General features: G+C 45.8%; 1 protein-coding gene across 1 annotated transcript in view; it reads right to left on the bottom strand.

Annotated features, from left to right (window-relative positions):
- The window catches only part of ctnna3 (catenin alpha 3), a 1079953-nt gene that overhangs the window by 507624 nt on the left and 544382 nt on the right, over positions 1-27947 (bottom strand). Inside the window, exon 9 of the mRNA XM_033034268.1 lies at positions 26862-27014. Within this exon, the coding sequence (XP_032890159.1) occupies positions 26862-27014 (153 nt within the window). The remainder of the gene's footprint in view (positions 1-26861; positions 27015-27947) is intronic.

The raw sequence follows: 27947 nt of genomic DNA, 5'->3' as shown, positions 1-27947 counted from the left end.
GAACAACTTTGGCCACTCTCCAGTCCTCAGGGACTTCTTCTGTAGCTACAGAAGAAACAATGATCCTGGTCAAGGCCCCTACCATCTCTTCTCTTAGTCCCCTCAATAATCTGGGATAGATCCCATCGGGCCCTGGGAACATATCCACCTTAAAGGCCTGTCCCACTAACGCAACTTTTCAGCGACAGTCTTCGACCTTCAAGCTCAAGGGCACTCGCCTGAAAAACCTCGATCTGGATCGACCGTCTGCACACGCACACACACACACACACACACACACACACACACACACACACACACACACACACACACACACACACACACACACACACACACACACACACACACACACACACACACACACACACACACACACACACACAGATCGCAAAGGCGGGGGCCAGGGAAAGCGGGGGAGCGCTGTCTGAAATTCACACCCGCGATGAACAGGAAGGTAAAAGACGGCTGGCACAGTTACAGCAAGTCCTTTAGAGAGAGAGGGGAAGGGGAGAGAGGGGGAGCAAAGGGGAGCAAAGGGGAGCGAAGGGGAGCGAAGGGGAGCGAAGGGGAGAGAAGGGGAGAGAAGGGGGGAGAAGGCGGGGAGGAGGAGTGGAGCCACTTTTAAGAAGCCAGACAACTTTTAATAAAGTTTAGCATTACTGGTCGGTTAACTTAGCTTTTTTTTCTCAACGAGCTTTACCTTCGACTACCTTCGATTACCTTAGATTGCCTTCAATTACCGACGATAGCATTTTGACCTACTACGACCTACCTCGACTAAACCTATGAGTAAAAAAATATCGATTTTTTCCATGGCGACCTTTTTTTACTCGTGGGCATTTTTCAGCATGTTGAAAAAAACCTAGCTGAGGCCTCGAGTACATGGGGACTACTCCCGAGCATGAAGGAGAGTTACCAAGACCTCCTAGGACCTTGTGTCGACCATGCTGCGAGTATGAGTCGAGGGCAAACTCTTCTAAACTCGCGAATTAGGTCGCCCCGGTGGGACAGGCCCTTTAATGCTCTTCTAAAGCCTCAACACCATCCTCCGTCTCCATCTCAAACTACCCTCCTAGCACATTTGCATTAATCACACTGACCTCAGTGTTCTAGCACATTAGCTGACACATAATGTGACCTTCAACAGTCTGAAGAAGGGTCTCGACCCGAAACGTCGCCTACTCCTTTTCTCCATAGATGCTGCCTCACCCATTGAGTTTCTCCAGCATACTTTCAGTGTGCTCGCCAACCTTCTCATGACTACAGATGCAAAGTACTCAATTCTCAACTCCATCCTCCGACTCCAACCATAGATTATCTCCTTTATCCCTCGGAGATCCTACCTTCTTCCCTAATCCAACTCGCCAATGACATTTCATGGCCCCTTTTGGCCCTTCTAAACACCCGCTTGAGTTATTTCATACCAGCTTTATATTCCTCATAACCCTGTCTAAGCCATCTTGTTAAACCTGGCATTCGTTTCCTTTTTTCTCTTCCTGACCAAGCTTACAACCTCCTTGGTCATCCATTCCCTTGCCTCTGTTTACTTTGTTGTACATTTTATCTCTGTTTGCTTTGTTGAACGTCTAGGTTAATTGGCTTGGTATAAGTGTAAATTGTTCCTAGTGTGTGTAGGATACTGTTAATGAGCGGGGATCGCGGTTGATGCGGACTCGTTGGGCCAAAGGGCCTGTTTTCGCGCTGTATCTCCAAACTTAAAACTATAGAAACATTTCAACATTGGAGGTAGACAAAAAATGCTGGAGAAACTCAGCGGGTGAGGCTGCATCTATGGGGAGAAGGAATTGGCGATGTTTCGGGTCGAGACCCTTCTTCAGACTGGTCTAAACATTTCAATGTTGGAGGTTTCTTGACAAAACTGTGACTTTGACGTTGGGAATTGCGTACATGCTGTGGTCTATGAAATCCTGAACTTCAGTCGTAATCAGATACAATGTGTGTGTTTCATTGATTTATTATCCTACTGCTGTGACTCTGAGCCCGAAATACAATTTCTTGCGCATTTCTGCAACTTATTATTCATCAGAAGAGGCAGTAGCTCACTGTGAAAGGAAATATTGGAGAAAAAAAATGAATGTTTTATAGCCAGTGTGATTTATCCTTACTGACGTAAATTAAACAGAAAATATTTCCTTGTGCCAGGGAGATGTGTCGCAGTTGGGGTATCATCAACAATCAGCAGAGCCGTTATGTGTCAGCTAATGGTCAAATAATGAGAACATTCTGTGAAAGGGAATGCTGCTGCAGGGCTTTGTGTGTCTCCAGGATAAGTTGCGTGTGTTGGCTGGAACTGCCGGCGATGAGACACAGGCACTCAGCGTTATCCCGGACGGAATCATGCCCTTGCAACAATGTTCCCTTCAACCAAATGATCCAGATGGTGGGGGTGTGGGAAAAGAACTACAAATGCTGGTTTAAATCGAAGATAGACACAAAATGCTGGAGGAACTCAGCCGGACAGGCAGCATCTCTGGAGAGAAGGAATGGGTGACGTTTCGGGTCGAGGCCCTTCTTCAAAGAGACTCGAAACGTCACCTATTCGTTCTATCCAGCGACGCTGCCTGTCCCGCTGGGTTACTCCAGCACTTCGTGTCCATCTTCAGTTTAAACCTGCATCTGCAGTTCCTTCCAACACACTCTTTAAGGAACTTGGATGATAGCTGACAATTAATGTGAAAAAGATTATTTTCTTATAAATGGCTTACACTTTGCAAGGCAACATTCTTTACACGAGAAGAGGCCCTGTGGAAGTTCTGTGGATGAAACAGTGCACTGACAACACAACACCGATGATCACAATCTACAGTTATGAAAGTGTATGCCAGTTAATACAGCCCATGGAAAAAAGATTGCACAGTCCAAAATGCGTTCAAGACCAGAGTCTTGTCCGCTGTGAGACTCCAGCATGTAGTTCATTCAAGAGCAGAGACATATCAACCACCCCAACTCAGTTATATGCAACATGCTATGGATCTAGATTATGCAATACCACACTCTGCCACCTTAAGGACAGGTCTATCACTAACTCCTAGATCAGCATGGCTCTGAAGAAGGGTCTCACCCCAATACATTACCCATTCCTTCTCTCCAGAGAAGCTGCCTGGCCCGCTCTGTTACTCCAGCAATTTTCGCCTACCTTCAGTATAGCTCAGTTTACCTCTGCTGAACAGAAACCTGCTTTACTTTGTAATTTGCAACTCACGAACAAGAAACCAAAAAAATCGAAAGAACATTTTTTTTAAATGAATTTACCTGAGAGAATCATTTTGTAAGCTTGAAGCACATTGGTAGAAATCATGGAACATTAGCACGGAACATCCTTCCATGTGTCTGCAGTACATAACGTCCACTTAATCTGCGCAAATGTCAAAAATAGCTTTACTTCACGGGGATTTTATATTTCAGAAAATTGAGAAGGATCCAGCTCTTCAAGCAGGCAATGGGTGTGGAGTCAAACTGAGTATGCTACGGGTACATAGCGCTCATGCACTGTACCGTGCAGCGCAGTCAGCCCCACAAGTAGGCTGAGTACACTGCTCTTCCACTCGGAACATTGTAAACTGCCTTGCCACTGGCAGGTTGTATCCCATTGCATTGCGCACTCTGTAATAGACTGTTGACAGCTCCATAAACAGGTCGTCATTACTATGTACCGTCCACTGGGATATGTGAACCATAGAAACATAGAAAATAGGTGCAGGATTAGGCCATTCGGCCCTTCGAGCCAGCACCGACATTCAATATGATCATGGATGGTCATCTTTTTTTGTATGGCTGCAGAAACCAAATTTCGTTTGAACCTCATGTGAGGTTCAAATGATAATAAAAGGTATTGTATTGTATTGTATTGTATTGTATTGGATGGTCATCCAACATCAGTATCCCGTTCCAGCTTTCTCCCCATATCCCTTGATTCCCTTAGCCCTAAGAGCTAAATCTAACTCTTGTCTCTGCACCTAGTGGAGTGTATGATTATTTGTGTGGTGTACTCCCAGATGGAGACTGCAGTCAGCTCCATAGACAATTTGTAGATAGTGTGGGCTGTGTCTACAAATCTACAAATCTACACTCTGTAGTAGAGAATGCTGTCAGTGCTGTAAATGTGGAACCTTAATAACAGCATGGGGATATTTCTGTGAAACAGGGCAATCCGTTGCCAATTATTTGAGGAATTGGAAAAAACTCTTGACTCGATAGTTATGTTTTGAAATTGGATCCATATGCGCACACTTCTTCGAACATGATTTGTGATTAAGATTCATCTTGTGCACCTTAACCATTCGAGTTATCAGTACCAGATCGATCGCTGACCTTTGGGGAATCAGTCCAGGCAATTCAGCTCAGCACATCTGATGTTTTCCCAGTGTCAAACATGCATCTATTGACATTACCTGGAACCGGGCAGCACGGTGGCGCAGCGGTAACGTTGCAGCCTTACAGCACTTGCGGCGCCGGAGACCCGGGCTCGATCCTGACTACGGGTGCTGTCTGTACAGAGTTTGTACGTTCGCCCCGTGACCTGTGTGGGCTTCCTCCGAGATCTTCGGTTTCCTCCCACACTCCAAAGACATAGGTTTTGTAGGTTAATTGGCTTGGTAATATGTGTAAATTGTCCCTCGTGTGTGTGTGTGTGTAGGATAGAGTTAATGTGCAAGGATCGCAGGATCGCTGGGGCCTGTTTCCGCGCTGTATCTCTAAACTAAACTCAGTTCCTTTTCTGCAATTGTTGGCATAAATTGAGATTCACCACTGCTCAAAAAAAGGACAAATCGCAGAGTAGATAGGCCAGGACATGCAATCTTTCTAGGTCACGACACAATCTTTCACTTCGGCTCTAACAAGTTCTGGAGTAACTAGGTGGGTCAGACAGCATCTCTGGAAAACATGGATAGGTGACATTTTGGTTCGGGACCATTCTTCAGACTGATTGCGGGGAGGGGGGGGGGGGGCGAGGGGGGAGTGAAGGGGGGAATGGGGGGAAGGGGGGAGAAGAAAGCTGGAAGGGGGGAGAGAGGACAAAGCCTGGCTGGTGATAGATGGATATAGGTGAATGGAGTTTTGAAAGCCAAAGATGACAAGACAATTGTGAGAAAAAAAGAATTGAAGTTGCGAATTGGGAAGCTAGATGAAGAAATGTAGGTGGAAGGGAAGGGGAGGAATAGGTGTGAGTTCAGGTGGGGCACAGAGGAGAGAGGGGGGTAGGGTAAGAATGGATGGTGGGGGAAGAAAAGGAGCAGTTACCTACAATTGGAGGATTAAATGCTCATACCATTGGGTTGTAAGATATCCAAGTGGAATATGAAATGCTGCACATACAATTAGCGTGTGGCCTCTCTCTGGCAATGGGGAAGGCCCTGGAGAGATAGGTCTGTCTGGGAATGGGAAGTGGGAGTTCACATGGTTAGCAACTGGGAGATCCAGTAGGCCTTGGCGGACCGAGTGTAAGTGTTCGGCGAAATGGCTGCTGAGTCAACGCTTAGTCTCGCCAATGTACAGGAGGGTACATTGAGAACGCCAGCTGCAGTAGATGATGTTGGAGGAGGTGGATGTGAGCATCTGTCTGACTTGAAAGGACTGCTGGGGTCCCTGGATGGAGGTGAGGAAGGTGGTATCAGGTGAACTGCTGTCTCACCTGGAAGGACTGCTGAGGATTCCTGAGGAGCAGGAATAGTCCCTGACATCTTTAATGCTTCAAAGGCAGGGGCTACGCATAGCGTTCATTGTAAAGCTGTGTAGTTCTTCAAAGCTGTCTCTGCAAACTACTCCAAATGCACTGGCAGGGCAAGGAAACCAATATCCACAACACTGAGGCCCCAATTACACTCCTCCGGCTCATTACTGGAACAGTCACATTAATCTGAGGTCCATCATGGCAACAGAAGAAACATTTCTCAAAGCCTCCTTGAGAAAAATTGTAGCTCCCTCGACAACTAGTGAGAGCTCCTGCCAACGATGGCTCCAAATGAAGAAGGAGCCTTTGGGAAGATACTACAGAAAAAACGAATCCTTTCTTTCAGGAGCCTGCAGAATACCAGCTGTAGTGGAGGACAGAATACCAGCTGTAGTGGAGGACAGAATACCAGCTGTAGTGGAGGACAGAGCACAACCTCCACTCATACTGCACTCACGCCCTGCCCAACAGTCCCTGTGGCAGAGTCTGGGGATCGTCAACCACCTCAGAACCTACAGAAGCAGAACGAAAGCAAGCCCTGCTCAGTCCTGAGGGACTGACTAAGGAGAAGTGAGGTCGACAGAAGCCTGGGAAAGTCGGTTTTATATGGAACGTAGGCTTTATATATCAGCGACACTGACAGATGAATCATACCAAGATACTAAAACTACACGCTGTCGGGGGGGGGAAAGCAATATACTGCAGGAAGGAATTCCCTCAGGCCCAGTACCTGCACCAATCTTTATTAAGTTTAATGCTGTAATGAAAAATTGGCACATAGCAGAAGGGCAAATTGTGGAACAGGTGGCACAGCAAATGACTTCAAAGATCTCAGTACAGCTGTGGAAGAAATATGGTTTCAGTCCACTGGGAAACTCTGAAAAGCACGAGCGATGCTGAAGGAAGAGGGCTACATTCCATTAATGTGACTCTCACAGGATGTGTATCAGCTCTGGCTGCATGAAATCCTTCCGTTCAATCGCAGTGTTATCAAAACCGCACCTTTCAATTGATCCGAACACACACGGCGAAACAACACAAAGTCCGGATTTCATGGTCCGACAAGTGTGTTGCCACCTTTTTCATTATTATTATTGATTACCCCTTGCACATCAAATAATGGTTTTCCGAAACAGCAACACATGATGCACACAAGGTTGCTGGACCCTGAAGTTACCACAGACAGGCTGCTGCATGATGCCTGCTGCCTGGGTTACTTTGGTGTTGAAAGTACATCACCAGTTGGGCAGCACGGTGGCGCAGCGCTAGAGCTACTGCCTCACAGCGCCAGAGACCCGGGTTCGATCCCGACTATGGGTGCTGTCTGCACGGAGTTTGTACGTTCTCTGCGTGGGTTTTCTCCGAGATCTTCGGTTTCCTCCCGCTCTCTAAAGATGTACAGGTTTATTAGGTTGGTGTAAATGTAAACATTGTCCCTGGTGTGTGTAGGATAGTGTTAGTGTGCGGGGATCGCTGGTCAGCGCGGACTCGTGGCCAAAGGGCCTTTTTCCGCTCTGTACCGTTAAACTAAACACTCAGACTAGGGGTAGAGCTAAAAGCGGAACATCCTTTCTTAACAGCATCCATTCTCTAAGAAAACAGTCTGATGCAACAATGCATCAAGGTCATATCACATAATGCACTCAGTTCTTAAAGCAGCACCACAGCACTGTCATTCCAGTCGCAATTTTATTTATTCCCACGCATTTATCACCGATGTTATTTCTTCCAATTTTGGAAGAGTGCTGGAGCGTCCTTGTACTCCTTACTTGCGTTCATAGTTTTTGATAGAATGCCAGTGGACTGAAGAGAGTACTTAAGCACCCATCAACGCACAGCGCTCATCAGCACACTAACACATCACAAAGGTCATAAAGTCATGTCATAAGGAATATGAATAGAATGAGGCCGTTCGGCCCATCAAGTAATTAAATCTGCCATCCAATCATGGCCGATCGATCTCTCCTTCCTAACCCCATTCTCCTGCCTTCTCCCCATAACCACTGACACCTGTGCTAATCAACAATCTATCTATCTCTGCCTTAAAAATATCCACTGACTTGTTTGAAATTCTTTGCCTCCACAGCCTTGTGTGGCAAAGAATTTCACAGATTCACCACCCTCTGACTAAAGGCATTTCTCCTCATCTCCTTCCTAAAAGAACGCCCTTTAATTCTGAGGATATGAGTTAAAGGGAGTTTGTAGTCCCAGACTCTTCCACTAGTGGAAACATCCTCTCCACATCCACTCTACCCAAGCCTTTCACTATTCTGTATGTTTCAGTGAGACCCCCCCCCCCCCCTCATTCTTCTAAACTCTAGCGAGTATAGGCCCAGTGCCGACAAACACTCATCATAGGTTAACCTACTCATTCCTGGGATCAGTGCAAATTCCTTTCCGCCAATGTAGGAACGATTAATTCAACACTCCTCTACCGCTGTAATACTTGCTCACACATCTAAATGTATGCGTGCTTCCAGCTATTCAACCATGCTGGCTTATTGGAATCTAATCACAAACATTTTCTTCGACCTTTGCAGACAAGAAAATGCTGGCAATTTTGGGCTACAGCAAAAGACAGGTAGACGTTATTCTATGCCTTCGGGCTCAGTGAGTTGAAGGGGAGGGTGCTGGTAATCATGGACTTACCCACCTCTGAGCCAAAGGTATGAGCTAGTTGGGAGATCACCAGGGATGTCAGGGGAACGAGATTGTGCACCAGTTCTTCCCTGGAGAAATCTTGAGGCCAATGGTGAGTCAGCACAGAGTCAAACAATGATGAGCAATGAGGTTGCTTGGACATATCTGGCCTGTCCAAAAGCCTGACATATCTGGGACTATGGGTCACTCCGATTCCAACTTTGCACAAGATGAGCTATGAAGCCTGCAGCCCAAATTTTCCAGCACGGAATGAAAACAGTTCCATGTCAAGCTAGGAGGCATTGAAAAACATAAAATTAAAAAATTCTCCAGCAGCAATAAAAACAGAAAAAATAGATTTCAGTGACTGAAAAATTAATTGAACATCAATGGTTTTATCAGCATTATGGAATTGAAATTTAATTTTCTCAGGAATGAAACAAAATAGGCAGTTGAGTGTCTTTTTACTCCACTTAAAAAAAATCCGCCTCCATGTAAACAATATCTGGGCGACGTCTCTCCCTTTGCAATGTTCTTTTGAATTACTGCAGAAAAACTTGGTCCGCCGTGGGCGGCACGGTGGCGCTGCGGCAGAGCTACTGCCTTACAGCACCAGAGATCCGGGTTCGATCCTGACTACGTGTGCTTGTCTGTGTGGAGTTTGTACATTCTCCCCGTGACCTGCGTGGGTTTTCTCCGAGATCTTCAGTTTCCTCCCACGCTCCAAAAGTGTACAGGTTTGTACGTTAATTGGCTTAGTGTAAATGTAAAATTATCCCTAGTTTAATGCCACGGTAAAAGTTGCTTTTTGCTGTCCACAACTGCTCAATTAATGGCAGTTGGCAAAGAAGCTCAACAAATTATCAATTCTATGAGTTTTACCCCGATTTTTTGAATGGCAGGCTATGTAATATTTACATTATTTTTATAACTGCTTGATCATAAGGTGTAGCAATCATTGTATTTGCATTATTGTATTGAGAGGTTAGTGTTAATGTGAGGGGATCGCAGGGCATCGTGGGCCTGGTGGGCCGAAGGACCTGTTTCCATGCTGTATCTCTACACTAAATTGATTGGTCATGCAGGTCATGCTGCATCCGTGATAAATTCAGTTTTTCATCCCATAGCTGCTGTCTGGCTTGAGGAGAATCGTTATAATTTTATGTTCAGCGAGCAGAGCTGTTGTCGTAAGCAGGTTCAATCCCGGCCTCCTGTAAAGTTTGCATGAGATTGCAAGTTCTCCCTGTGAGTGAATGGTTTTGTTGCGTGCTATAACCAAGTATAGTATTGTCATTGTATGTAGTGGAAACAAAGAACTGCAGATGCTGGCCAATACCCAAAAGGACATAAAGTGCTGGAGTAACTCTGCAGGTCAGGCAGCATCTCTAGAGAACATGGAATGGCGATGTTTCGTGTCGGGACCCTTCTTCAGACTGATTCAGTCTGCTGAGTTACTCCAGCATTTTGTGTCATTTCGCATTAAAACTAGATCGTAAGATCATAAATGATAGGAATGGAATTAGGCCTTTCGGCCAATCAAGTCTACTCTGCCATTCAATCATTGCTCATCTATCTCTCCCTCCTAACCCCATTCTCCTGCCTTCCCCCATAACCCCTGACATCTGTACTCATCAAGAATCTATCTCTGCCTTAAATATATCCTCTGACTTGGCCTCTAGTCTTCTGTGGCAAAGAATTCCACAGATTCACCATCCTCTGACTAAAGAAATTCCTCCTCATCTCTTACGTAAAAGATCGTCCTTTCATTCTGAAACTATGACCTCTAGTCATAGACTCACCCACTAGTGGAAACATCTTCTCCACATCCACTCTATCCAAGCCATTCACTATTCGTTCCAATGAGGTCCCCCCCCCCCTCATTCTTCTAAACTCTAGCGAGTGCAGGCCCAGTGCCGACAAGCGCTCATCGTAGGTTAACCTAGTCATTCCTGAGATCATTATTCTAAACTAGGCACCGATGCCATTGTCTGCACCAGCGAGCCTTTCTACACCAGCTGCTGCACGGTCCGTTTGAAGTGGCTGTTGTTGCAGCTCACGTTGTGACCCCTGGTCGGCAGCGCATTCTTCACGCCGCTGCCACCAACAGGATGGACTTGGTCACCACGGGGCTTCCTCCCCTCTCACCAGCTGCTGTTGCCTCCTGTCGGCCATCGCTTTGTCCGCTCTCCCCCTCCACCACCACTTCCTCCTCATTCTCCTGTCACCGTGTCCACCACCCCCTCCCTCCACCGATGTCGCCTCCTCCTTCACCCCCGCTGTTGCTGACACCTTCCAAGGTGGAGTATGTCGGCAACTCTGGGGGAGAAGAGCGGATGAGGCGACGGTGGATGGGGGAAGACGCCAAAAGGACAAAGCAACGTCCGACTGGAAGAAGGGGAGGTGGTGAGAGGGGAGGGAGCCCCACGGGGAACGAGTACGACCTGTGATTGGCAGCAGCCTGTGGCCAGGGGCTACAACGTGAGCTGCAACAACAGCTGCAACAATTGGACCTTACATCAGCTAGTGAAGAAGGGTTAGGGTTAGGCTGGTGCAGGCAACTGCATTGGCGCCTAGTTTTAAGGTGAACTGACACAAAGTGCTAGAGTAACTCAGGAGACTGAATCAGTCTGAAGAAGGGTCCCAACCTGAAACATCTCCATTCCATGATTCTACCATGCAAGCCAGGGGTAGCATCGGCAAAACCATTAGCTCCATCCACTGCAACAAAAATCCGTCATGTAGGGGACTGTTAAAACAAGGGTTTACTAAAGCAATGTAAGCTCTTCCTATTCAATTTTTGGTTTCGCTTTGAATGTTCAGTGCTGCAAAATGCTACTAGATCAAGCATTCCCACTGGGATCTTTCCAACCTCCTGCAAGAGAACCACCCCAAGGAAAATGCAGTATTTCCTCCTGGGATTCTAAGGAATTCCCACCAAATTTGCGGCGGGAGAAAAGGATGGCTCTGATTGTACATTCAGGGCCGTTCTATATCGCGGAGAAATCAGACTGTTTAAAAAGAATGATTAGGCCAGAGGGGAGGGCAAGTAAAGGAGACACTTGGAGAGGGCAAACACCACGGCGTATCGCAAGCATCCCCCTGTTTAGCTTGCTGCATTGCTGGCATATCATTTAAAGTTAATTTGGTTAAAGTTCAGAAGGAGCTGCTTGCTAATGACATGCCTTCTGCTCTATTGTCTTGCACTCGATAATTCCATGGAGCAGAACTGCAGCTCCTTCAGAAGGCGCTGCAGTTATTTGTAATGCGACCAATTCATCATGCAAAATCTCGTCATGATTCATGCAAAGCAACATTTCTCAATCATAAATCTGTTGCATCAACAAAAATGGTGGGATAATTATATAGTCAATGAAACAGCACACTGAGAAATAATAATTAGCAGCATTGACTGTGCTCACAGATCAGCCACTAATGGGTTCTATTGCTACTTTCACCTTTTCACAATTACCGCTCAAGGTACTTTGATTATCTCCAATTACAATCCACAGCATAAGTATATATCTTGTTTCTGAGGGTCATTGTGGTAAAGGTTTTAAAACCTATACTACGGAGAGATGCATAAATTCCCCCACACACGGAGATGCTGAAATGTCTGATTGCACCCTTGCTTCTGGCTGCAGGATTTGTTGAAGAGGGTCATTGTGAACACGGTGAAGGACTCTCTCACAATTAAAATTCACCTTAACTGTAGATCTGAAAGTTATCACTTTTACAAATGTCAAACTCATTTACTCCAACCATTTAATTAGATTTGGGAAGGCCAGTGGATTTAGGAGGACATTGACCCCATACCTCCATTGCCTGGGTCAAGTCCTGCCTTTTCAATTCAATGAGTGCTAGTTCTTCTCTTGAATAACTGTTCAGTCAGTTCAGTCTAAAACGCAGAGTGCTGGTGGAACTGAGCGCGTCAAGCAACATCCATAGAGGGAACAGATAGTCTTCAACGTGAAGATGCTCAAACATAACTCTTCATTCACAGACCCGGGTTCCATCCCGACCATGGGAGATGTCTGTACGGAGTTTGTATGTTCTCCCCGTGACCTGTCTTGGGTTTTCTCCGAGATCTTCAGTTTCCTCGCACACTCCAAAGACGTACAGATTTGTAGGTTAATTGGCTTGATAAATGTAAAAATTGTCCCTAGTGTGTGTAGGATACTGTTAATGTGCGGGGATCACTAGTCGGCGAGGACCCGGTGGGCCAAAGGGCCTGTTTCCACTCTGAATCGCTAAACTAAACACATTCAAAGCACAAAGTGCTGGACGAGCACCTGTGAAGGGAATGGACAGGTGATCTATCTGGTCGGGGGCCTTTCTTCGGATTAATCTGAAGATGCGTCCCAACCTGAAAGGCCACCTGCCAATTCCTTCCAGATGCTGCCTGATCTGCAGCGTTCTTCCAGCACTTTGTTTTGCTCAAGATTCCAGCACCTGCAGTATTGTTCGTTGTTTGTTTTTTGTGTGTACATATGTGTGTGCACGTACTTTATATATACACACACACACATATATGTATATACAAGGCCAAGGGGGACCCGTTGGGTCCCGTTCCCTCAACACGCGGTTGCATGGGGGGGGCAGCCTTTGGCGTCACACACACACACAGAGAGGGAGGGCCCCCTCTCCTCCTCCCTCTCCTCTCCCACCTTCTCCCGCCTCTCCTCCCCCTCTCCTCCCCCCTCTCCCCCCTCTTGGTTTTCATTCATAGTCATTATCAAATATTGAGCAACCAATTTAACCCAAAAGCCAAGAAACATTAAAATGCTAAAACATTCATCCCCACCATCAAAATCATTGATCATGGATCATAACACTGAAATTTGAGGACATTCATACATTGTGCATTGAGGGATCTATATGCTTGTGGATTCACAGATGAGCATATTCACACTAAGGATGTTAATACACTGGAGCTCATATTTAATAAGATTCATGAGATTGCCTTTGATATAGAATCAAAGAGCTAGGGGAGATCCCTTTAATGCTGTTTATGTCAAGGTGCGCAGTAATGGAAGCATCTTACATAGAATGTAGAGCACAGGAAAAGGCCCTTATCCCTAACTAGTCTGAAGAAGGGTCTCGACCCGAAACATCACCCATTCCTTCTCTCCAGAGATGCTGCCTGTCCCGCTGAGTTAATCCAGCTTTTTGTGTGTATCCATTAAGTACAGCTTGCTGTTTTAATTGTAAGAAAGTATGGCATCTTGAAATGTGAATTTGTTTAATGACTTGGAATCCACATGTTCAACTTACCAAGACTGTACGCCCAAGGATACCAGCTCAGACATGGAAATGGCCTGCAGAGATCTTCCAAAGGTCCATTTCAGCTAATGCCGACTGGAATTAGACTATTTCGCAGTAACAGACAGCCGCTAAATGGTTACAAGAGCTAGGGGAAACTCACACCACTAACTCTAAAGACAGATGAATTGTGGTAAATCTTAATGATCCATGTGTTGCCGGGTCAACAACATCTATCACTCAAACAGTCGCCATTGCAAATTGAGAAATTTATGAAGAGCAATCGGTATAAAATTTAATCCTGCTTCCTCAATGAAAAGTATAGGCCCTGTTTGGACTGTGAGGGAGGTTTGAAAAAAGGCAACAAATGGAAAGTCCAACACGTCCATGCAGCACAGAACTGCATTCTTCCCACTGACTATAGGGCTGCACCCTAGCATTAGGTACACCACAGCTGAGATGCACCTCACAGCACCAGAGATCCGGGTTTGATGCCGTCTGTGCAGAGTTTTATGTTCCCCTTATAACCACGTGGGTTTTCTCGCTTCCTCCCACTTTCCAAAGATATGCACGTTTGTAGGTAAAATGGCTTCTGAAAATTGCCCCTAGTGTGTAGGATTCGAAAGTGGGATAACATCGAACTAGTGTACGGGTGATCAATGGTCGGAGGGGACCGAAGTGCTTGTTTCCATGTTGTATTTCTAAACTTAAACTAAATTTATTGCAAACGGAAAGAATTATGGATTCATTGGGAAAATTAGTTTATTAACCAACCCTTGAACTGAGATATGCTTTACCAATGTCTAAGGTCATGTTTATCAGGAATGAGTCAATATTGTATACAGAACATAGGATGCTTGTGTAAAATGTAAAAGCTGAGTCTCACGTTGCGAGTTGACGCAAGAGGTACCCCGAGTGAAAGACTCGTGGTTGTGTACGAGATTGCAAGTGTATGATCAAGAGTTTAACCGAGTTCCCACGGGTATGACAAGTTTGCCGTTTACTTGTCATTTCTGCGATGTTCCAAGTTCGTCTCCCGAGTTACTCTTGAGCCAACCCTGAATGAAGGTTTGTTTTAATAAGCAACAGTGTTATGTTTTAATAAGCAACAGTGTTAAAGAAGACCTCTCCATCCTGTGGCTTTGTTTTAAAGATAGAATTCAGCGCGGCCGCATCTATTGATGTGACCTACAAAGGGAAAATGTGCACCATCCAGTGCCAGAGCAGTTATACTTATGATTTGTTTGAAACACACAGGTTTGATATGTTTTAATTGAATTTACTGCCATGTCTACACACTGCGGGGAGACGGGAGATTAAATCTTTGAATGTGGACGGGTGTGCACATCAGATTGTTGTGAGACGGAGCTCAGGGTTCGCCTCCTGAGCTGCTTTGGTGCCCAGGCGTGAGTTTAGGTGGAGAGAGGTCGGGTTGGGGGGGGGGGTCGTCATTAATCTGTCTGGGATGACATGGCTCTTGGGTTAGGCTGGGATCATTCTCTGCGGGATGATCTTAGTGCAGGAGACAAGTGTAGGAGAGGTGTACTGACTGTGTGGGCAGACACTTTGGAAGTGATTGCCCACCAGTCTCAAAAGCCGCTGTGTCTCCCTGTCCCTGGGATAGCAGGGGGCGACCAAACAGCACAATACCCCCCTCCCCCTCCACGCCAACACGAAGGGCAACGATCCCAAGGCTTTAGCGTCAGGAACAGCGGTCAGGCGACAATCACCTGCCATAACGCGAGAGAGATCATGCACTGTTGTAGGTCTCCTTTGCATGTTGGTGTTTCTGTCTTTCTCCACTCATTGTTGGCCCAATCTGTCACAACCCCCACCTACACCCCTCTGCTTCCCGGCCATGTGTGTAACCCCTTCCCTCCCCTCTCCAGCTCCCCGCCCATTGCACCGGCGCGGGGGCTTTGCACTGTCTTCACGTCGGCGATGCCAGCAGGTTAGTGCCAGTCGCCCCGGGGCAGTTGCTCCCTTCAGTTTCCCAGGGGGTCGGGACGGGACTGGAGTTGGGAGGGAAAGGGGGGGGGGGGGGATGGGTGGGTTAGGTGAGCAGGAGAGTGGGGTTGATTGCAGTTGCAGAGGGAGGGGGCAAGGGCGGTACAGTTCCCAGTCTCAGCTCCTGTCCAGGGGGGTGGCCGGAGACGTCAGGACCAACGGGACACCGACCCCCAGGCCCACTGCAAGCACGGAGAACCCAGAGACCCACAGCCAGCAGCAACTCCAGCCCAGCCCCGCTCCAACTCCAGAGGAACTCGCTCCCCGATGAGGGGGGCGCAGCTTGGGCTGTGGGCGAACTGCCACTTGTCGCCGTAGCGGCCCATCAGGGAGCGAGTTCCTCTGGAGTTGGAGCTGGGCTGGGTTGGAGTTGCAGTTGGCTGTGGGTCTCTGGGTTCTCCGTGCTTGCAGTGGGCCTGGTGGGCCTGGGGGTCGGTGTCCCGTTGGTCCTGACGTCTCCGGCCACCCCCCTGGACAGGAGCTGAGACTAGGAACTGTACCGCCCTTGCCCCCTCCCTCTGCAACTGCAAACAACCCCACTCTCCTGCTCACCTAACCCCCCCATCCCCCCCCCCACACCTTTCCCTCCCAATTCCAGTCCCGTCCTGACCCCCTGGGAAACTGAAGGGAGTGACTGCCCCGGGGCGATCGGCACTGACCTGCTGGCATCGCCGACGTGAAGACAGTGCAAAGCCCCCGCGCCGGTGCAATAGGCTGGAGAGGGGAGGGAAGGGGTCACACACATGGCCGGGAAGCAGAGGGGTGTAGGTGGGGGTGGTGACAGATAGGGCCAACAATGAGTGGAGAAAGACAGAAACACCAACGTGCAAAGGAGACCTACAACAGTGCATGATCTCTCTCGCGTTATGGCAGGTGATTGTGACTGGGAAACTGAAGGGAGCGACAATCTGCTGCTGCCTGCCCCCTGAGTTAAAGAGTTCCCACGGTAGACTCACGATACACTAAGGTAAACGCACGGGCCACTACGTTCTTACAACGAGTTAAAATGTTTCAGTTCTTAACCACAAGAGTAAAATTGACTCGTGGAAAATTTTAAACACGTTTGATTTTTTGCAAGAGTTGACAAGTTTCACGAGTACCTGCCGTCAGCGCCACGAGTCTCTAAGTTGCATCCACGAGTTCCGTACGTTAATCGTACGTTATTACCACGAGTTTTAACTCGGGGTGCCTCTTGTGTCAACTCGCAACGTGAGACTCAGCTTTAACAATGGGAAATCATGGGCAAAAAGAGCTCACAGGATGCAAGTGAGAAAGAAGTTTCAAGCTGTTGATTACAACCAAGGCAATTTCATCAATTTCTGACAGATGTGCAGTTACTCATTCTGAAACCTCCTCCACATTGGCACCTGTGCTGCAAGGGACAAGGGCATCACACACTCAGCGACTTACCAATCCTCATGGGTGCCATCAAGCATCTAATTCACAGAAATCTAATCAGTCAAAACAGCAATATACTGAACCTGACACCGAGCCTGCTGCACAGCTCTTTAGATCTGTGTTATACTTTGAGATTTCACTGTGCTAAATAGGTTTGTGTTCTGTGCTTTTTGTTAATACTGTGGGGAACATATGGTCCCAGCATCCCAGAGCATCTTTATTTGCACAGGAATCCAGACAAACACAGACCATGGAATCACTTACTAGTAAAGAAGGAGACTGTTTGGCCCATCTGGTCTGTACTTGAACTTTTGGACAGAAATGCACTGTTTCCTTGCTCCTGCCTTATTGTATATCTTTTTAACTGTTTAAGTACTTGAAGAAGAAATAATTAAAGAATTAAAGCTGTTTCCACCAATCTATCTGACAATTCATTTCAATTTCTAACTGCTTGTACAAATAAGTTTCTCCTCATGTCATCTCTGGTTCTTTATCCAATCCCGTTAAATCTACATGAACTGGGTATTATCTCCTTCAATGGAAATACAACTCCTTCATTTATTACATCTAACCCCTTCCTGATCCCAAGCACTGCTATCAACTGCTTCTTCATCATCACCGTCCTAAGTACAAAAAGCCTGGCTTCTCCCAGTATCAACGTAATCGTAATCCTGCATCTCTGTTGAATTTCTTCTCTTCCCTTTCAAACGTCCTGCAGCTGTGAACATTAGCTTTTGCCGTTCATGTTTTGGGAAATGAATAAGAGACCTTTATCTCTTACCTTCATGAGATCATTCTTGTCCAGAAACAACAGCAGGAATACATTCCAGTTGACCTTGGCATTAAATTTAACCACCAATCCAACAGTAAAGAATCTAAGAAATAGCAGCTGCACGATATATCATTTTATAGTACTTCAACTTAACCAGACCCTCAAGCAATTGAAAATTATACTAATATTTTTGCTAAGCTAATCTTAGATAATTTGTTTCTTTTTCCCAATATCCAGAGAAACTTCGGCTCCAAACGTACAAACTGACCAAAAAAAATGTTGGTCAACACCAATCATATGTCACAGGGACTCAGAGAATTTAAATAACCATTCCCCTGGGAGAATCTACTACGCTGAAACATATATGCAACATTTGGTGTTTAAATTGGGTACCTTGGCTCCGCCTTCGGGTACCTTTTTGACAAATGCATCAAAATGAGCTGAAATATTCTCTTGTAGCTGAAGTTTGTTTTCAACTAATGCAGGCACTGTGATAAAATGAAAGTCCCAACCAAGCTAAGCTGTTTTTTCTTTTCACTACACAACAACAATAAATCATCAATTTCATAATCAGCACGGAGCCTACATTAATAACATTAATTTGTAGGGGTACAATTCAATCAGTGTCAATTCAGGGCTTCTGAGGAATTCCTTTCATGAATCTAATTCTCAAAGAAAACGGCACCATCTGCAGAAATAGATATTTTCATTTGGCATAGAACATACTTTCCAATCCTTGCATTATTCACAACAGGGGGTCATTTTGCATTACTCACAACAGGGGTCATTTTGATGAGCTGATGAGGGTGGAATGGGAAATGCTGGATCAGCTGCCATTAAGTATCTCCCAGTTGTATTCCTGTTGAAATCCACGGGAAATGGACAGAGTTGTACATTGGGTGGTTGAACCATAATATAGTACACACAATAAAATAATCCCAAAATGTTGGAGTAACTCAGCGGGACAGGCAGCAACTCTGGAGAGAAGGAATAGGTGACATTTCGGGTCGAGACCCTTCTTTAGACTGGTTAGGGATAAGAGAAACGAGAGATATAGACGATGGTGTAGAGAGATAAAGAACAACGAATGAAAGATATGCAAAAAAGTAACGATAATAAACGGAACAGGCCATTGTTAGCTGTTTGTTGGGTGAAAACGAGAAGCTCATGTGTTAATCCTGGCTAAATTGGACCAGCTAGGACTTCAAAATGGGGTTAAGTTTCAGGGTTGCCGGGAGATTTGGTCAAACTGGAATTACTCCCTGCAGAGCTGGGACATGCTGGGAAGAGGTGCCAGAGTGTCTGGAGCTTAGATACAATTTGCAAGCAAAGAATGGAAAGCCCTACAAACCCTGTCAATCTAGTGCAAAATGCATAGAATGGATTGGATGGCTGCAAACCAGACATATACCTTGTAAATAGTTGTAAATAATGTTGCAGAGTCTGACTTTGGTAAGTGTTGATTGGATGAGATGTTGAGCCTTGTCTGAGTTTTCTGTTAATCAGGGTAAATGTTTCCAAGTTGACTTCATCTCGAAGTCCATTGTGGATACAATGTATTGAACTGTTGTATCATTGGGTTAGGGAAATGCCTGTTATGTATGGGTTAATCGATATCTGTAATTGGCTGATTAAGAGACCACCTCCATATGGTTCGGCCCTCGAGGTCCCGGGACCTATAAAAGTCCGCAACCACGAGGCTCAGCGTCGATTTTCTAGAATAGCGCTCAGGACCGCATACCCTTCTGGAGTGCCAATGTAGGAGCGAGGCCTAGAGGGCTTGACAGGCAGACGCAAGGATCGAACCCGCGGTGGGATATGTACAGTGTGTGATCTGTGATCCACTTTTGGTAAAATAAAATTTAGTTGATTCAAGTGCTTGATTCAGTGTTTTTACTGAAACTGGACCGGGAGGAATCTTAGAAACGTGCAATTATCAGTGTCTTGGGTAGGAGAGGGATAGATAGAGAGGGAATGCCAGGGTTACTTGAAGTTCGAGACACTTCTTCTTTGAAGAAGTTTCTCCAGCATTTTGTGTCTATCTTTGGTTTAAACCAGCATCTGCAGTTCCTTCCTACACAATAAAATAAGCCAACAGCTATCGCTTGATATGTTTGTCACTCGGAGAGGCCTTGTAATTGGCTTGGTCTCGTACAACTCAAACACTAAATGTGTTTGCTGCAGTTGTTAGGTGTTTCATCTCAACATTTGAAGGCTGTGAGTGTTGAACAAAGCCAATTAGTCAGGCTCTTTAATGTATCCCTGTGGGACTGGTATGTTGCCAGTTGATTAATTAGCCTGTTTAATTGTCAATAAACCAATGCCCGTTCACATTATTTGAAACTAAGTTCTTTCAGTAACCTATCCAGCACTCTTATCTCAGCAATTTTTCTCTTGACTTCAAAAAAAAAATGATGTTGCAAATGTTAATTTACATTTGGGAATGTATTAGTATGACAGTGCATTAACATGTCATCATTCTCAATTCCTCCCACTCCAAATCCCCTGGATTTTGAGGTGGCAAAGGAGGCCAATGTGGGAATTGTGTGTTCTCCCATTGATGGGACCAGGAGGTGGATGGTGGGACAGGCTTGTGGTTATAGTTTGTGAGGTGGTGCACTCCTTCCATTGCCTATACAGAGCTTCCCTGTGCACAGCCACAATGTTCTTGATGCCATTTTGAATGGCCGTTCTCCATTTTTTTGGTCATGGCCCACAGACACACAGGAATTTGCACTTCTTCAAGAAGACAAGCATATCCCTGTGTTTGTTTTTGTTTGTTTCTACCTGACAGAGTACAGAATACATTTTATTTCAGGGCAATGGCGTCAGGCCTGCCCAACTTGGCCGGCTGAAGGTAATCAATCATTCACAATCACAATAACACTTTATGTTTTGTAACATACGAGGAATTTCATTTGCCTAGTCAGTCAAACAAATAAAAAGCAACAGACACACAAAACGCATTTTAATATAAACATCCACCACAGTGACTCCACTACATTCCTCACTGTGATGGAAGGCGAAAAAAAGTTCAAATCTCCTCCCTTTGCTCTCCCGCGATCAGGGGCCTCGAACCCTCCGTTGACGGAACAACCTTGACTCCCGTAGCCTGCGGCGGGCCCTCCGCCTCGGGTCGATCACGTCCTGCATCGGGGGGGATGTCAGTTCCCCCGCGCCGGCGATCGAACCCCGCGTCGAGCCTCTGCGTCGGTGTAGCTCCCGACGAGCCTCTACCGAGACTGCGAGCTCTCGGTGTAAAGAGAGTCAGGACGTATCCAGAACATTGCCCAGGGAAAGGACGCTCGGTTTACTTATCTTTCCAGTAAATTTGGAGGATTTTGCACAGGCAGCATTGGTGTTATTTTTCCAGTGTTTTGAGATGCTTGCAGTAGGTGGCCCGAATCACAGAAGCATATCGGAGGGCTAGAATCACTATTTGTCGGGTACATCATGCGTCTTGTGCTAAGAATGAGGTGTCGATTTTCCAATTCCCTCTGAATCAAATGACCAAAGGCTGTGATGGTGGTGGCACATTGAAGATGGAAACCAACTTCAGATATTTCACGTCTCAAAACAATGAACAGACCCTGTGGTTTATCTGGAATTAGTGGGTTGTTCACATTAGCTTCATTGCTGACATTGGGGGTTGAAAATAGCCACAAAGTACTTAAAGGAATATAAAGTACTTGGACAATTGTAGAAATTGTGGTGACATTGTGGTTTGCATTGCCTATAATTCTAGGGAACAGCATGAAATATTTTGTACAGTTGGCCCTATGTATCAATCTTCTCCCTATGAGATAGACACAAAATGCTAGAGTAACTTAGCGGGACAGGCAGCATCTCTGGAGAGAAGGAATGGGTGATGTTTCGGGTCGAGACCTTTCTTCAGACTGATGTCAGGGGGGGAGAGAGATAGATAGATAAGGAAGTGTGAAGGTGTGAAAACAGGGCAAAGGGAATGGAGTTCAAGGAAAATGTAGGATAGATCATTGTTAACTGGGAGAAGGGAACAACAAAGCAAACAGAGATAAAATGTAGCCAGAGGCAGTAAGACTGGTCAGAGAACTGGGAAGGGTAAGGAATGGAGAGAGAAGGAAAGCAAGGATTACTTGACGTTAGAGAAGCCAATGTTCTCCCTATGAGGTCTGATTTATATTACTTACCATGCTGTTGTTTGATGACCATATTCTTTCCTTCTCATCATTTCAAACATCAATTCTGTTGCATTTGACAAAAATCGAAGAGGAATTTTCTTTGTAATGCTATCTTGCCACATTCAAACAAAGGTCGTCAGTGAATATCACTACATCACACATTGAACAATAGTATTGATAATTAAGTTAAGCACAATTGAAAGCAAGAAGTCAATTTTTGAAGAGGTCCTTTCCATTACAAATGGGACTTTGGAATGCTCCTCATGCAGTTATGGTGGGCATCCCATCATGGTTTAATTTTCACTGAATTTTCTGTTCTCTTTTTCCATTCATTATTTTCAACCTACTCGTTGATAATCCGCAGTTGTTTGCTAACTGTTCCACCCTTCATCATCCCAGCTGACTGTAGGAGAAATGGACAGAATTTTTACCAGTCTAAGAACAAACAGGAGGTAAGGTTTGGATGTGCTCATGTCCGAAATGGGGAAGAAATTGTCCCTCAGCCAAGTGTCTTTTCAATCACGTTAGAAGGGCTCCGCTCCGTAAAGCATTAACAACAGCAGAGATTTGATATATATTGAATTGACACATAAGGAATTGCAGATGCTGGTTTACAGGAAAGGACACAAAGTGCTGGAGTAACTCAGCGGGTCAGCAGCATCTCCGGAGAACATGGACAGGTGATGTTTCAGATCAGGGCCCTTCAGTCTGAAGAAGGGTCCCAAGCATCACCTATCCATGTTCTCTAGAGAGGCTGCTTGACCCGTGAGTTGCTCCAGCACTTTGTGTCTTTTGTTGTAATGAATTGTTTTTGGAGCTTCTATCTTGGTGTAATATTCCCAATGCCCACATCTCTCAGCTGCTGAGAGTTCAGGAGGGCAGAAGAAAGGATTTTCAAGAGAAAAACAACTTCTGATTGTCAATGTCTTCATCTATTGATGTGACTTTTTTATGACTATTCATTGCTACAGACAAGAAAATCCACATTAAACAAATTGTTTTTTCTAGTAAGGTTTCTGGTTTTCTTCAGAATAAATTGCCAACATTCTAAATTGACAGTGGTTTAGAAACTTGAAATATCCTTACTTTCTTGTTGTTCGCATCAGTATTATAAATAAATGAATATGTAATTAATTGCCTATGCTGGGAATTTGGAATAAAAGCAGAAAACATTGGAAATATACAGCAAGTTTAGTTACTTGGGTTTGGTTTAGTTTGGTTTAGTTTAGAGGTACAGCATGGAAACAAGCCCTTCGGCCCACCGAATCCATGCCAACCAGCAATCACCCATACACTAGTTCTATTCTATACACTGGAGACAATTTACAGAAGCCAATTTACCTACAAACCCACACGTCTTAGGAATGTGGGAGGAAAAGGAATTGAAGAAGAATTTCTTTAAGGGCCAGTCCCACTTGGCGATTTTTTCGGCGACTGCCGGCGTCATATCAGTGTCGCCAATTCAAAATCCAGCGGTGACAAAAGAAATGTTGCGACACTTGAAAAAACACTCATACGTCATCACGCCGCGTCACGCAGCATCACCACCGCATCATGCCGCGTCACGCAGCATCACCACCGCATCATGCCGCGTCACGCAGCATCACCACCGCATCATGCCGCGTCACGCAGCATCACCACCGCATCACGCCGCGTCACGCAGCATCACCACCGCATCACGCCGCGTCACGCAGCATCACCACCGCATCATGCCGCGTCACGCAGCATCACCACCGCATCACGCCGCATCACGGCGAAAATCTTTTGGTGACCTGATACGTCAGTAAATGATGCCGGCAGTCGCCGAAAAAAATCACCAAGTGGAACAGGCCCTTTAGTCAGAGGGTGGTGAATCTGTGGATTTTTTTGCCACTGATGACTGTGGCAGTGGGTATTTTTTAAACAGGGATTGCCAGGTTCTTTATTATTGAAGGTGCCCAAGGTTCTGGGGAGGAGGCAGGAGAATGGAGCTGAGAGGGAACAATAGATCAGCCATGATTGAATTGCGGGGTAGACACGATGGGCCGAATGGCCTAATTCTGCTCCTATGACTTACGAACTTTATAGAAACCAGAACTCCGAAGGAAACCCATGCAGCCTCAGGGAGAATGTACAAACTCCGTACAGACAGCACCCATAGTTACAATCGAAAACAGGTCTCTGGCGCTGTAAGGCAACATCTCTACCGCTGTGCAGCATGAGATACAGCATGGAAACAGATCCTCTGGCCCACCGAGTCGACATCAGCCATTGATCACCCATTCGCACTAGTTCTATGCAATCCCACTTCCCCTACACATTAGGGACTATTTACAGAAGCCAATTACAAACCCACACATCTTTGGGATGTGGGAGGAAACCGGAGTACCCGGAGGAAAACATGCAGTCACGGGGAGAACATACAAACTCCAGACAGTATCCAGGGCCGGGATTGATTTCTGGCAGTGTGAGGCAGTGCCTCTACCAGATGCGCCATTGTGCCGCACCACTAATGGCAGCAACTGTGGATCAAGACCCCACCGATTTTTTTCACAGTCGCTACCGGATCTGCTGAGTGCTTCCAGCCTTTTTTATTTTCATTTAGATATTATCAGGATATTGCCACAGCACTTTACTCACAGGACCTCCCAGCTTACGAGTGCCCGACTTACGGGCACTCCACACATAATGAGCTCCGGTAAATATTATTAAATTCAAATAAGAACCAGTCTTGAGAAAAAGCTCTGTTTACCTGTAAACCTATTTCCAGTGATCAGACATCAGTGAATCCTAAGAGTACATGCTCCCACTTTCATATTGGCCGCTCCTTAAGAGAGTTGCTTTGTAAATTGACAAGCAATCACGTCTATTGAAACTTGTGCAACAATACAATCAAATGTAGCATTTACTGATACTTCATGCCCATCAAAATCAGTCATTGAGTGTGGGACCTACTGACTCGATACCTTAGTAGCTCGGCAGGGGAAGACAATAAAGTAATCATGTTGATTAGCCGTCTTCAACACCATTCATTATAATACATTGAGGTATAGTTACCGTATTGAATGATTTTGAGTGATTCTCAACTTTTGACAAAATCAACTTATGGATGTATGTAAAAACAGAACCTGCTCAATACCTCTATAGAAATTTGCCCAGGAAACCTTTCACAAACTATTCAGCTGTCTAAAGGAGATAAAGGGGACTGCAGATGCTGGAATCTTGAGCAAGATGCTGGAATCTTGCAGATGCTGGAATCTTGAATCTTGTGGAAGGATCTTGGCCCCAAACGTCGACTATCAATTTCCCATCACAAACACTGCCTTACCACTTGAGTTCCTCCTGTAGACTGTTTATCCAGCTGTCTAATTCTATTTGATTTGGACCCATGCTTTGTGTGCGTTGATGGCACCCATCTCCTCTCCAAGTAAAGCCAACTGCATCTAACATTCCTCAAAGATCTTCCAAACAAGCACGGACCAGCAGCATCTCTGGAGAGGAGGAATGGGTGACGTTTCGGGTTACAACCCACCTTCAGACTCCTCGTGGCGGCGATGGCATTCCAGGTCTCGGCCCCGTGGTGATCCGGCAGGTGGTGCGGTGTGGCAGTGGAGCCCTGGGCCAGTGGGCAATCGAGTCGAGGAATGTCAGTGGAGGGACCGGTCTGGAGACAGGCAAGCTTGTGATCCAGGTAAGCAATGAAGCATATGTTGAGGGCGTGGAATGAAGTAAAGTTGGGGTCCATTGCAGGTCTGGGTGAACGAGGCCCGGAGCTGTGGGAGAGTCAGAGCGAAGGCCTGACTCATGCCACCCAGTGTGCAACACAGGGCACGGTAGGAGAACTGTTGTGAAAAACAGTGGATTGGCTGTCGGTACCTGTCAGTTGGGTCTGAAGAAGGGTCTCGATCCTTGCACTATCATGATCTGTTTTACCAAGAATAACTGATATTTTATAATCATAATCATACTTTATTAGCCAAGTATATTTTGCAACATACAAGGATTTTGATTTGCCATTCAGTCATACTAATAAAAAGCAACAGAACACACAAAATACATTTTAACATAAACATCCACCACAGTGACTCCTCCACATTCCTCACTGTGATGGAAGGCGAAAAAAAGTTCAACCTCTTCACTTCTTTGACCTCTAGTGGTCGGGGGCCTCTAACCTTCCGTTGACGGGACTCTCTTACTCCCGTAGCCGGCAGCGGGCTTCCTCGTCGGGGCGATCAAGCCATTGCATCGGGGGGATGTCAGCTCCACGCGCCGGGCGAACTCACCTCGGGTCGGGGCTTGTCGAACGTCGTGAGGGCTTTTGGAGCTCCCGACTCGGTCTCTCCCGAGACTGCGAGCTCCTGATGTTAAAGTTCGCAGGCCGCAGTTGGAGCATCGATCCCAGGCAAGGGATCGGCTCTGATGGTAAGTCCACGCCCCGCGGTGGGCCTCAAAGTCAGTCCCGAGCAGGCCTCCAGCTCCATGATTTTAGGTCGCAGAGCGACCGGAGATACGACCCAGAAAACAATCGCATCTCCGGCAGGGTAAGAGATTGAAAAAAAGTTTCCCCCACCCCCCCCCCCCCCACATAAAACAAACCAGAGAACATTAACACAAACTTTTTAAACACAATAAAAATACCCCAAAAAAGACGAAAAGGACAGACAAACTGTAGACGAGGCTGCCGTCGAGGCGCCACCCGGATATTGTATATCTATTTGTCGTGTTGTTTCATTTATTTGTTTGTAAAGCTGGAGCAAGTAAGTATTTCATTGTTCCAGTGCTATTGCATTTGACAAATAAATACTCTTGGCTCTAAGAAGTTCTCTAAGGAGTATAAGATTGCAAATAAATGTAATGTTTGGAAACACCCCTCAGAGCGCCATCAATTGTCCTCTTGATTCACAATGACAACGTGTAATACAAGATGTAAGGAGTCTAATGTCCTGACTCTTACCTCCACCAGTTTACTGGCGTGCTCTCTGAATATAGCCGCGTATTCATTGATATCCTTTTCATTCCCACTTTTTGCAGCTTCAATCAGGACCAGGAGAGGGACGGTGGTGTCCAGGAAAGAGTCCGACACGTGGTCGATTATTGCCTTCTGCAGCTGCAATGCAATTAAAACGAGTCGTTACAATGCAAGTCCCCATCACACATCGCAAAATTTGGAGTCTCTTACAGTGTAAGCTCATCACACCTGGAGGACTGATGTCTTATTATGATGTCTCATGATAGGCCAGTATTCTGATTATAGCCAACTGTACCAAAAGTACATGATTATAGTTTTTAGTAAATGACAAGATAATTCCTTATTCTGCAGCATAATAAGAACTAAAGAATAAGGTCGTCCTCATTCAGGACTAAGGACCTGAATCAAGGTTTTGATTGAAGTTGAGGGTTTAAAGTTACTTTAATATTTAGGCCGATGCTATGATATGGGCAGCACAGTGGTGCAGCCGGTTGTGCTGCTGCCTCACTGCGGCAGAGATGAGGGTTCCATCCTGACCAAGGGTGCTGTCTGTGTGGAGTTTGCATGTTCTCCCTGTGACTATGTAAGTTTCCTCCGGGTGCTTTGTTTTTTCCCCCCACACCCCAAAGGCATGTGCTTTGTAGATTAATTGGTCTCTGTAAATTATCCCATTTGACTCATCATGCAAGGGCTGGTTTAAAAAATGGGAACTGGTGATTGATGGATGACATGGAATTGGTGGGCTGAAGTGCCTGTTTCTATGCTGCTTCCTTAAACTAAACTTAAATTATACTCTTCCCTCCCTCACTATTCCTTCTGCTGTGTTGAATCCCTTGTACCCTCACAACTCTGTCAAACCATCAATGATCCATCTGAGGGATAACATCTGATGAATGACCAGTTCATCCTCACCAATAACTGTGGCTGAGAAGTTTTACTTTGATCTAATGTTCTTTTCACTGTCCCCAGCCTCAGATAGCATTACTTCTATCTGGTACCTGTATCAGCTGTTTGACATAATGCTTGATGTTGCAAAGTCTCAATTATATTCCAAGTGATTAAATAATTTCA

This window comes from Amblyraja radiata, chromosome 15 (assembly GCF_010909765.2).
Source record: "Amblyraja radiata isolate CabotCenter1 chromosome 15, sAmbRad1.1.pri, whole genome shotgun sequence".
NCBI lineage: Eukaryota > Metazoa > Chordata > Chondrichthyes > Rajiformes > Rajidae > Amblyraja > Amblyraja radiata.
The sequence above is the reverse complement of the archived record's forward strand: the minus strand, read 5'-3'. Positions and strand labels throughout refer to the sequence as shown.